The sequence below is a fragment of the Pipistrellus kuhlii genome, unplaced genomic scaffold, assembly GCF_014108245.1.
Source record: "Pipistrellus kuhlii isolate mPipKuh1 unplaced genomic scaffold, mPipKuh1.p scaffold_m20_p_59, whole genome shotgun sequence".
NCBI classification, from domain to species: Eukaryota; Metazoa; Chordata; class Mammalia; order Chiroptera; family Vespertilionidae; genus Pipistrellus; species Pipistrellus kuhlii.
In genome coordinates, this window is record NW_023425561.1 from 415,001 (window position 1) to 425,945 (window position 10,945).

The 10,945-nt window shown below is 65.4% G+C and overlaps 1 protein-coding gene across 7 annotated transcripts in view; it reads left to right on the forward strand.

Annotated features, from left to right (window-relative positions):
• The window catches only part of MYRF (myelin regulatory factor), a 30,299-nt gene extending 20,364 nt beyond the window's left edge, over nucleotides 1-9,935 (forward strand). For 2 of the 7 annotated variants that reach the window (XM_036417330.2, XM_045574094.1), the window contains 19 exons: nucleotides 279-355; nucleotides 526-636; nucleotides 998-1,088; nucleotides 1,668-1,868; nucleotides 2,054-2,165; nucleotides 2,618-2,727; nucleotides 3,139-3,299; nucleotides 3,376-3,448; nucleotides 3,688-3,776; nucleotides 4,397-4,465; nucleotides 4,878-4,958; nucleotides 5,123-5,211; nucleotides 5,326-5,517; nucleotides 5,747-5,977; nucleotides 6,776-6,863; nucleotides 7,072-7,146; nucleotides 7,437-7,539; nucleotides 8,895-8,969; nucleotides 9,144-9,931. In XM_036417330.2, the coding sequence (XP_036273223.1) occupies nucleotides 279-355; nucleotides 526-636; nucleotides 998-1,088; nucleotides 1,668-1,868; nucleotides 2,054-2,165; nucleotides 2,618-2,727; nucleotides 3,139-3,299; nucleotides 3,376-3,448; nucleotides 3,688-3,776; nucleotides 4,397-4,465; nucleotides 4,878-4,958; nucleotides 5,123-5,211; nucleotides 5,326-5,517; nucleotides 5,747-5,977; nucleotides 6,776-6,863; nucleotides 7,072-7,146; nucleotides 7,437-7,539; nucleotides 8,895-8,969; nucleotides 9,144-9,224 (2,109 nt within the window). In that variant the 3' untranslated portion in view covers nucleotides 9,225-9,931. Of the gene's footprint in view, nucleotides 1-278; nucleotides 356-525; nucleotides 637-997; nucleotides 1,089-1,667; nucleotides 1,869-2,053; nucleotides 2,166-2,617; nucleotides 2,728-3,138; nucleotides 3,300-3,375; nucleotides 3,449-3,687; nucleotides 3,777-4,396; nucleotides 4,466-4,877; nucleotides 4,959-5,122; nucleotides 5,212-5,325; nucleotides 5,518-5,746; nucleotides 5,978-6,775; nucleotides 6,864-7,071; nucleotides 7,147-7,436; nucleotides 7,540-8,894; nucleotides 8,970-9,143 lie in introns of all 7 variants that reach the window. The other 5 variants (XM_036417323.2, XM_036417324.2, XM_036417328.2 and 2 more) reach the window with 5 other exon arrangements.
• The last annotated feature ends 1,010 nt before the right edge of the window (nucleotides 9,936-10,945 follow it).

Below are 10,945 nucleotides of genomic sequence, written 5' to 3' on the forward strand. Positions count from 1 at the left end.
TTTGTGGAGGCCGGTTTGGGGTGTGCTCAGGCTGGGGGTGTGGGTGTGGACTGGAGGCTATGAGGTGCCGGCGGAGTGTGTCTGCCCAGCACGCACACAGAGGCGGGGCAGAGGGGGGCCTGGGGTGCGGCTGTGTAGGAGAGGGACCTGAGTTTATGGGGAAGCCAGGCTGAGCTCCAGCTGGGCCGGACTGGGCTGAGAGGTGAAGGAGGCCAGGCCCGAAGGGCAGGGCAGAGGGACCCCGGCCCTGAGGGCCCACTGGCCCTGCTCCTCCCCAGCTAGAGGCCCTGAACCAGTCCATCAACATCGAGCAGTCTCAGTCGGATCGCAGCAAGCGGCCCTTCAACCCTGTCACGTGAGTGTCTGACCTTGGGGGTGGCCTCTGGGAGGGCTGCCCCCGCAGCTGGCTCAGGAGCTGAGGGGGGCTAGGCAGGCACCCACAACGTCCACCCCCATACTGGGTGCCCCCCTGTGGCCTGGCTCTCCCAGGCCCTGCCTGCGCCTGAGCGCCCGCCCTCTCCGCAGGGTCAGCCTGCCCCCTGAGCAGGTCACGAAGGTGACCGTGGGGCGCCTGCACTTCAGCGAGACCACCGCCAACAACATGCGCAAGAAGGGCAAGCCCAACCCCGACCAGAGGTGAGCAGCCGGAGCCCGCCCAGAGCCCCACTGCTGGGGAGGCGGCCAGGAAGTGCCGCCGTGTGGCTCAGCCCCTGGTTGACTAAGGAAGGGAGCCCAGGAGCCTGGCTCCAGGGCAGGAACCCTCTGCGCGGCCTCGCTGTGGGCCCTGGGGAAATGCCGCCCCCTAGTGGAGACGCAGGTTCCTCCTCTGGGATGGGTTGTTCATGCCGCCTCCTGGGGTGCTGGTACCCTGGAGGCGGGAGGGGGTGGGGGTGAGAGGGCAGTGCTGTGCACTGTGCATCTGACCTGGGGTGGGGGTCGGGAGGGCAGAGGCGGGGGGGCAGGGCTGTGGGGCCGCTAAGGCTGCGATGTGCTGCAGGTACTTCATGCTGGTGGTGGCCCTCCAGGCCCACGCACAGAATCAGAACTACACGCTGGCCGCCCAGATCTCGGAGCGCATCATCGTGCGGGTGAGGGCCACCTCCCCCCCCCCCAGAGGCTTGAGGGGTCCCCCCCAGAACTGGGAGGAAAGCAGAGAAATCCCTGGGGAGTCAGGGGCTGCAGTGGTGGTCCTCTGGGCACTGGCTGTGTGGCCTCAGGCAAGGCTCCACCCTCTCTGGGCCTCAGAGTCTCCTAAAGCAGGCGTCTTCAAATTACGGCCCGTGGGCCACATGCGGCCCGCAGAGGAGTCTGATCCGGCCTGCCAGGTTTTTGGGCAGTGAGCACAGCCGAGGTGTTACAGTAGGAATTAGTAGTTCATATAGTCCGGCCCTCCAGCTCTCTGAGGGACCGTGATCTGGCCCCCACTTTAAAAAGTTTGAGGAACCCTGTAAAGTGTGGAAGTGGACAGGCCTGGGGGCTCCCTGAAGTCCCACAAGTAACCAGAAATTGCCACAATGGGAGGGGCAGTTTAGGTTAGGCAGAGTGAAGAGAGGAGCCGTGGCCAGAGCTGGAGGGGCGGTGAGGGGGGGGGGTGCCTCTTTCCCAGGGGGCTGCAGGTTCCCTCCCCCCCACCCCCGGACTGATCCATCCAACCCCCATGTGCCTAGGCCTCCAACCCAGGCCAGTTTGAGAGCGACAGTGACGTGCTGTGGCAGCGGGCACAGGTGCCTGACACAGTCTTCCACCACGGCCGTGTGGGCATCAACACAGACCGTCCCGATGAGGCGCTGGTCGTGCACGGCAACGTCAAGGTCATGGGCTCACTCATGCACCCGTCGGACCTCCGCGCCAAGGAGCACGTGCAGGAGGTGGGGCTGGGGGTGGGGACAGCGGAGCGCCCAGGGGCAAGGGGAAGAGGGGGAGGACTGAGCCTGGATCTCAGGCCCCCGGGGCCCCGGAAGCAGGGCCTCCCCTCCACCCTGCAGCCTCTCGGTCTCCGGGGCGCTCCCGATGGCCAGGAGGGAGGGCTCGGGCTGAGCCTGGCTCCCCGCAGGTGGACACCACAGAGCAGCTGAAGAGGATCTCGCGCATGCGCCTGGTGCACTACAGATACAAGCCCGAGTTCGCCGCCAGCGCGGGCATCGAGGCCTCGGCGCCCGAGACGGGTAAGGCCCGCCTGCGCGCACTGAGGCTGGAGCCGGGGAGCCCGGAACCCCCGACCCTGCCCCGTCCTCCTGTGATGCTGCGCGGGTCTTCTAGAAACCTCCTCCGGGGAACCCCTCAGGGAACCCTCCCGCAGCCCCGGGGTCTCCCGCCTGGACCCTGGAAGTCGGGAATCGATCCCGGGGATCCTCGCCCTTCTGCCCTGGATGAACCCTGTCTTCATCCCCCCTCTCCCTGCCCCCTCCCCTGGGATTCTTACTCCCAGGGACCCGCCCGGCCCCGCCCGCCAGCCAGGGGCGCACACATCTTGGCCCCAGGAAACACCACCTGCGAACACTAGCCAGTGGCGCCCCTGCTTCCAGGCTCCTAGGAGCCCAGATCTCTAGCGCCACAAAACTCACCCGGCCCTCACATTTGGCCCGCCCCCCACACACCCCTGGCCCGCCCTCCCCAGGTGTCATCGCCCAGGAGGTGAAGGAGGTGCTGCCCGAGGCCGTGAAGGACGCGGGCGCCGTGGTCTTCGCCAACGGGAAGACCATCGAGAACTTCTTGGTGGTGAACAAGGTCTGCAGCCTGGGGGGGCCTGGGCTGCCCCGGGGCAGAGGGGCGGGCCACCCCTCCAAGGAGGCTGGGCTGGGTGCAGAGCCCCGCTCGGAGGGTGGCTTCGGGGCCGTGGGGCTGGGCCAGAGCGGCCGCTGAGTCTTCTCGGGGCTCTTGCCAGGCTCGGGCGCGGTGCATTGCCAGGTGTATGGCACCCTCCCTGGCGAGGAGCACCAGAAGTTTTGGCCTCGGCTGCACAGTGAAGTGCTGCCATGGGAGGCTCCCTGCTCCTGGGGCGAGGGGCGCCCATGGGCCCTGGGAGACGGGCATTCTGACGGGCGGGGAGGGCAGTTCAGGCCTATGCCCAGGGGTCCGGCCGGGGGGCTGCCCGAGGCGGCACAGGATGCCCTTGACACTGTCCCGTTCCCTGGCCAGGAGCGCATCTTCATGGAGAACGTGGGGGCCGTGAAGGAGCTGTGCAAGCTGACCGACAACCTGGAGACGCGCATCGACGAGCTGGAGCGCTGGAGCCACAAGCTGGCCAAACTGCGGCGCCTGGACAGCTTCAAGTCCACCGGCAGCTCCGGCGCCTTCAGGTGGGGGTGCGGGGCGGGGGAGGGAGGGCAGACCGGCTCCCCAGGGCTGCCTCTGACCCTGGCCCTCTGGCTGCAGCCACACAGGGAGCCAGTTCAGCCGGGCAGGCAGCGTCCCCCACAAGAAGAGGCCCCCCAAGGTGGCCAGCAAGGTAAGGTGGGCGGGTGGGGGGTAGGTTGACCGGGGCCTCCCCTCCCACGGCGTCCTTTCCTGCTTGCCCCTCTCCAGGCTCACTGACCCTCTAGCCCGCCCAGCCCTGCTTTCTGGTCCTCTCCCTCTGCCCCCATGGGAGTGAGCCCACCTTGCACCCTTACCTCCAGCAGCACCCCAGTGGGTAAGACCACGGGCTCCCTAAGCCTAGGCCTCTGCTGCTTCTTCCCTTTTCCTCAGGCGCCGTCTGTGGTCCCAGAGCAGGCCTGCGTCAGCCAGCGCTTCCTGCAGGGGACCATCATCGCCCTGGTGGTGGTCATGGCCTTCAGGTGACTGTCCCCCAGGCAGGCTCAGGGCAGGGCAGGGCAGGGCAGCTGGCTGGGACAGTTGGGCTGCAGGCTGGGGGAAGAGGAAGGCGTGGCCTGGGGAGAGGAAGGCGTGGCCTTGGGAAAGAGGAAGGCGTGGCCTTGGGAAGGGGGAAGGCGTGGCCTGGGGAAAGGGGAAGGCGTGGCCTGGGGAGAAGAAGGTGTGGCCTGGGGAGAGGAAGGCGTGGCCTGGGGAAAGGGGAAGGCATGGCCTAGGGAAAGGGAAGGCGTGGCCTGGGAAAGAGAAAGGCGTGGCCTGGGAAGATGAAGGCGTGGTCTGGGGAAAAAGGAAGGCGTGGCCTTGGGAAGAGGAAGGCGTGGCCTGGGGAAAGGGGAAGGCGTGGCCTGGGGAAAGGGGAAGGCGTGGCCTGGGGAAGAGGAAGGCGTGGCCTGGGGAGAGGAAGGCGTGGCCAGGGAGAGTCCCTGAGGTCCCGGGGAAGGGTTGGGCTGCCTCATCCTGTCCTGTCCCCCTGGGGGTTGGGAGACCAGTTACAGGCATCCCCCGGGAGCCCAGGCCCTGCCCCAGAGAGAGGACTCCAGACTGTGGCTCAGCTCTAACCGTGGCCCTTCCCTGTGGTCCCCAGCGTGGTGTCCATGTCCACGCTGTATGTGCTGAGCCTGCGCACCGAGGAGGACCTGGTAGAGACGGATGGGTATGTTCCTGGAGGCCTGGTGTCTGCTGAGCCGCCAGCTCAGGCGGGGCCACGGTGGGCAGCCGGGGTCAGAGGAGCCATGGAGGCTGTCCCCTCTGGGGTTCCAGCTTAGGCTCTCAGCCCGTGGGGGGCTGGTGCCGGGGAGGGAGGGCCTCCCTGGAGGGGATGTCTGTCTTCCAGTGCCTGCGGAAATCTGTGTTTCTTCAGGCCTACCCAGCGCTCCTCCGGGTCACCGGGCCTCTGAGGCCAGGGCATCGGCGGGGCCTAGGCTGGACTGGGGTGGAGGGAAGGAGGGCCAGGGCGGGACCTTGGGCTCTGTCTGCCCACTGTCACCCTCAGCCTCTGGGCCATCTCTGACTGTGTCTTCTCTCTCTCCACCGCGCCTGCTCCTTTTCCTCTATGCTGCCCTTAGCTCTTTTGCCGTGTCCACTTCCTGTCTTCTGGCCCTGCTCCGGCCCCAGCACCCGGGGGGGAGTGAGGCCATGTGCCCATGGTACGTGTCCGGGTCCAGCCCCTCCCTGCCGCCTCTGGCTCCGGCTGCCCTCTCCCTGCTTCGTTCCACCTCCCCGCCCACCCCCTGCTGCCCTTCCTGCTTCTCAAGGCTCCCAGCTTCCCCACCAGCTCCAGCCCCTCTGAGCTCGGCCCACCCTTCCCCAGCAGGGCCAGCCAGAGCTTTGGGACCACTCAGCTCCGACAGTCGCCCGTGCCCACCGGGCTGCCAGGCACACGGCCCTCTCTGCTGCTGGGTGCGTGCCTGGGGCAGGTCTGGAGGGGTGGAATGGGGGAGGAGGCTGTGTTCTGTAGAGGGGATGGGGGTCTTTGCTGCCCCCTTTGGCTCTTACATCCTCTGGCTTCCGCAGTTACCACGGGCCTGACCCACTCAGCCCCAGGACCAGCCATCCGCACCTTAGACCTGTGCTCCAGCCCGCCCTGCCCCGTCGTCTGCTGCTCCTCGCCCACGCCCGGCCCTGCCACTCACCCTAGTCTTGGCCCCAGCTTTGACCCCAGCCATGGCCGCACCCCCAGTCCCAGTCCCTCCACCAACCACTCAGGTATGGCTGTTGGGTTTGTTTGGTTTTTAGCTGAGTCCAGAGGAATACCCCACAGGCCCACTGGTGGGAGGGTCTCCTGAGCCCAGAAGGAGGCTCTGGAAAATATTGGCGGGCCGCCTTGGGGGGACCAAGAGACCGATGGGGTCACCCCAAGTCCAGTGGGGCTGTAGAGACAGCTGGGCAGGAGGCAGCAGCCCCTCTTCTCAGCCTGCCCCGGTTCTGTCCACAGACCCCAGCCAGATGGCCCCGCTGCCCGGCACCAACATCAGAGCCAAGTCCTGGGGCCTGGCAGCCAATGGCATCGGCCACTCCAAGCACTCAAAGAGCTTGGAGCCCGTGGCCAGTCCTTCAGTCCCCTTCCTGGGGGGGCAGGGCAAAACCAAGAACAGCCCCAGCCTCCGAATTCATGGCCGGGCCCGCCGAGGGCTCCCCCCGCCCACTCAGCCCTGGGGCCAAGCAGGTACTTGCCCTGTCCCCCTGCACCCCTCAACCCAGCCCTGTTCAGCCCAGGCATCGTGTGTCTGGGTGCTCCGCTCAGTCAGCAGGCCCTGCTGAGCATTACCAGTAGCCAGGGGTCCTGCGGATGGAATCTTCACAGCAACACCCCCCCCCCCTTCCCCCCCCAAGAAAGGACTGTCCCCATTTCCAGATGAAGAGACAGAGGCTAGACCAGAGAATGTCTCCTCAGGGTGAGCCATCAGTGGCAGAGCTGGAATTATACCAACCTGCCTGGCTCCAGGGCCTGGCTCTTCCGTTTTTCCAAACCCCAAACCCTTAGGCAGACAAAGCTGGGGAACCCTTACTTTTCTTTTTTAATATATTTTATTGATTTTATTCTGAGAGGAAGGGATAGAGAGTTAGAAACATTGATGAGAGAGATACATCCATCAGCTGCTTCCTGCACACCCCTTATTGGGCATGTATCTGCAACCGAGGTGCCTGCCCTTGACCAGAATTGAACCCGGGACCTTTCAGTCCTCAGGCTGATGCTCTATCCACTGAGCAAACCGGTTTTGGCTGGGGAACACTTTCTTGCTGAGGCTTTTAAACGGGGTTCCGCCACGGTGCCCGGGCTGCCTTGGAGATTGAAGGGGAGGCCAAGAGCTGGCTCTGCTGTAGATACTGGGCCTCCTCACCCACTTCCGTTTGACGAGGGTTAAAGGGAAAAAAGCTGAGAAGCTGTGGCTTGCTGAGATTGAAGTTCAAAGTGACCGAGAAACCCCAAGGGGTAGATGCTCACCCCCGCCTCTCCTTGCAGACGCGGCGCCCGCCCTCACCTCCATCCAGCTGCTGGAGAACTCGATGCCCATCACCGCCCAGTACTGTGCTCCAGGGGGTGCCTGCAGGTGGGCGGGCCCCTCCCTCAGGGACAGGCTCCGAGCCCAGGCCGTCCACATGTCCAGCCCTTGCCCTGCTCGGGGATGACCTTCCCCCACCAGGCAACGCAGACCCTGGCTAGACCCCTGAGGGGCTCCAGGGAGGCTGGGCTGAGGAGTCCATGGGGTGAGGCTGGGGGTGTGGCCTGGGGCTGAGGAGCCAGCTTTGCCCTTTCAGGCCTGGGAACTTCACCTACCACATCCCTGTCAGCGGCAGCACCCCCCTGCACCTCAGCCTGACCCTGCAGATGAAGTGAGTGCGGCGTGGGGGAGGGGAGACCCGGTCCCTGGCTGCTAACTTTCCCTGGGCCTCGGTTCCTCATCGGTAGAATGGGCTGCTGCCTGCAGGGGCCCTGAGGACCGTGCAGGACGGTGGGTGGGAGGGTGGAGAGCCTTCTGGGACCTTGACTGTTAGCACTGTTTTCCCGCTGAGAGGATTCGGTGGCTGGGCCGGCGGGGCAGGGAGGTGGAGTGGAGGGCAGGCGGGGAGGAGGCTGGGCGGAGGCGCTTGGAACCCACTTCCCTGCTACCTGGCACCTCCAGCTCCTCGTCCCCCGTGTCCGTGGCGCTGTGCAGCCTGAGGTCGGAGGAGCCGTGCGAGGAGGGGGGATTTCCACAGAGCCTCCCCACCCACCAGGACACCCAGGTAGGGGGCCGCTGGGGGGCCCCAGAGCACAACGGGGCCCCCAAATGTGTGAGGAGAGGAAGCCGGGGCCAGAGTGCAGGCATCTCCACAAGGGACACTGCGGGAGGGGGTGTGTACCACGCATGGCTGAGCCTCTCTGTCGCTTACTCTGTCCCATTCCTGCCCTGGCAGAGCGCTGGGAAGAAAATGGCCCCACAGGGGAACAAATGAGGAACATTTGTAATAATATGAACAATAAAGATTTATTTAAAAAAAAAAAGAAAGAAAATGGCCCCACAAGGACTAGCTTGAGTGCAGTGATGGGTGCAGGGGCAGGGGCAGGGACAGGGGCAGGGGCTGGGAGGGAGCCCTGGGAGCCCATGGCAGGGAGAGCTAACCTCATCTGGCCTCAGGTCAGGACAGCCACTGGAAAGTCATGTTTATATAATGAGACCTGAAGGACCACTTGGGACAGTGTCCCAGCAGAGGGGAGCAGCAGGTGCAGAGGTCTGGAGGCGGGGACGGAGGGGGGCGGGGAAGGGGACATGTTGGTGGAGCTGGAACTGGCAGGGCTGAGTTGGGATGGGGGGTGGGGGCAGCAGGTTGGGAGCCTGGACCTCAAGCTCAGGCTGGGGACGGGGCCCAGCTCCATCTGGATTTGGGGGAGACCCTCAGCTCCCTCCTGCTCTGGAAGCAAGTGGCCAGACCCTGTCACTCTCCAGTGCCTCACTGGCCATGACCTGCAGCTATGACTCAGCCAAGTTAAGGAAAGCTCTCCTCAGGCTTCGCAAACACGCGCTGGGACCCCTCGCAGGCCGTGCGGGAGGCGTGGGAGACTGATGTGCAGAGAAGCTGATGGGGGGAGCCCAGGAGGCCCAGGCCCCGCGGCCCCAGCGGGGGCAGCATGAGCAGCTGAGGGAGCCCGGCCCGGCGCTCAGCGGACGCGTTGCTCAGGCCTGGGCACACGTACCGCAGGAGCGAAGCTGGAGCCTCCAATAGGAGCTGGGCCAGCTGCCCTGCCAGGGACAGAGCATGACACAGATGGGTTTGGGGTCCAGCCTTGCCATGTTGCACCATGGTTTTAGGAAAGTAGCCATTTCCTCGCCGGTAAGCAGCGCCCCCTCCTTGGTGTAGGAAGGCGGGTTAATGAACTACTTGACGTGCCCAGAGCATTGTGGGCGGGAGGGAAGGTAGGCAGACGGGAGGAGGCAGCTGTGGACTTATGGGCACAGTGAGTGGCCGCCCTCGCGCCCCAGAGCAGACCCTGCTTCCATCTCTGCAGAGATGCGTTTCCTTCCCAGACTCCGCAGAGCCAGACTGCTCTCCGCCGGCCACGCTGGCAGCAGGGCCTGTCCTGACCTCTCCCCTTCCTCCAGGGCACTTCTCACCAGTGGCCAGTGACCATCCTGTCCTCCCGTGACTTCACCTACCACTTCCAGGTGGCACTGCTGGTGAGCGCAGGCCTGTGTCTGTGGGGCTTTGGGGAGGGAAGGGGCTTGGGTGGGGGTGCGGGTACAGAGCTCAGGGCAGGACTTGGGGCGGTGTCAGGACATGTGGGGGGGGGGCTCCCCTCCCCCTTGCAACTCCCAAACCCCCTCATCCAGTCCCTCCACCCTCCCACCCAGGGCCAGGCCAACTGCAGCGCGGAGGCCCCCGTCCAGCTGGCCACGGACTACTACTTCCGCTTCTACCGCCTGTGCCACTGAGCTGCCCCCCGAGGCCTCGCCCACACCAGGGCCGGCCCCGGGCGCCCCCACACTGGATGCAGTTGTTACACTGGAGCCTGTGCTGCCAGCTCGCCACCCGCGGGCACTGCCCCGACGGAGCTGGGCCCGGCCTCCGCCGGGGACACTGTAGTCTCACACTGGAGCTGCTGCTCTTGCTGGTCACGCCTGGCTGCCACCGTGGGGCCCTCTGTGCAGACATGGCACGGGAGGGCTGGCTTCCGGGCCCTGGGGCAGGGGGAGCCCGGGGCTCTGCCCGGAGCCCACCCTCGCTGCTCCCCACCTGAGGCCGGGAGCTCCCTTTGGCCTAGGAGGGCCGGCCTGCCTTTGAGATGGGCGGCTACAGTCGACTTGACTGGGACCCTGCACCAGTGAGGGCAGGCAGCCCTCACCCTCGAAGCTGCTCCCCAAAGGGTGGCCAGGAGGTGGACTTTTGGGGTTTGACTGTTACACTGGGTGCAGAGGTCTCTTCTCCCTGAGCTTGGCTCCGAGCCTCCCGGGGCAGCTGCAGCTGAGTGCCAGGTACACTTAGTGTCTGGCCGAGCCAGTGGGCCGGGTAAGCCTCGGAGCCTTGACCCTGGAGTGTCCTGGAAGTGCCTGTGAGGTGCCGGCGGCGCAGGCCCGGGCCCCTGGGCGCTGCAGGCTCACCGTGGGGTCACGGGCCCATCACTCTCTGGCAGAAGAGCAGGAAGCCCTGCAAGGCAGCTGCCACCTTGGCAGACGGTGGGTGCGGATAGCTCCCGCTGTCATGAATGAAAACTAAAAGGCACTTAAGCCAGGATGGGGTGGCAGGCTGGTGATGGGAATCCCAGAGGGGCCAGGGCGCTGGGATGACACTCGCCAAGACAGGGCCCTGGCCCGGACCTGTCCCGTGAGACACCGCCCCACTCCTGACCACCAGGACCGGCCCTCCCTCCCCTCTCAGTCTCCCAAATCCAGGGAGGGCTTAGGTGAGCACAGAAGGCTGTCTCCAGGGCGGAGTTCATCTTCGTAGGTGCAGGCAGTTCTGAGCCGCACTGGGCTCGTGGGAGGAGTGTGGGAATCGTTTAGCCCTGACACGGTTCGGACGTGGGGCCGGGACCGGGACTGCACGCACGTCCTTGCTCTGTGATGGTCTACCACCGTTTGGGGAACCAGGCCGTGCCCCTCCCTTACCTCTCAGCTCTGAATGGGAGGCTTGTGTGTGTATGTGGTGGGGGGGCCTGAATCTTGTAAAAGCCTAGGAACTGCCGGTGGGCCCCTTCTGCTGTGATCTCAAGCACTTACCCTCAGGAGGGGGGCACACCAGGGGGCGGGGGCTCCCGCGTGGCTCCGCCCCATTCTGACATAGGAATTATCTGGCTCTCACACCATGCGGGCCAGCCTTACTTGGGACTACTGTTCTCTCCCCTCCCGTGGGGGAACCTTCCTAAACGCCTTTAACCTGCTCGGCCCCGCTCCTTGTTAGGATCCTGGGGCTTCCTCTGAGGGGTTGTGTTCTTGGACTGCGGCCCCTCAGTCCTTAACTGGAAAGTGATCCTCCACTGCCCCCTGCAGCCCACCTGGACAGCAAAGCCCCAATCTGGTTAGCAGCTGGCTGTTGCCATGTCTGGGGTAGGGGATCCCCAGGGCAGGGGGGTCAACCTTGGACCAAAGTTGCCTTAAGCCCAGGGAAGAGAAAGGGCCTCGGGAAGGGGACGGGCCTCCTGCTGGCAGCGGACAGC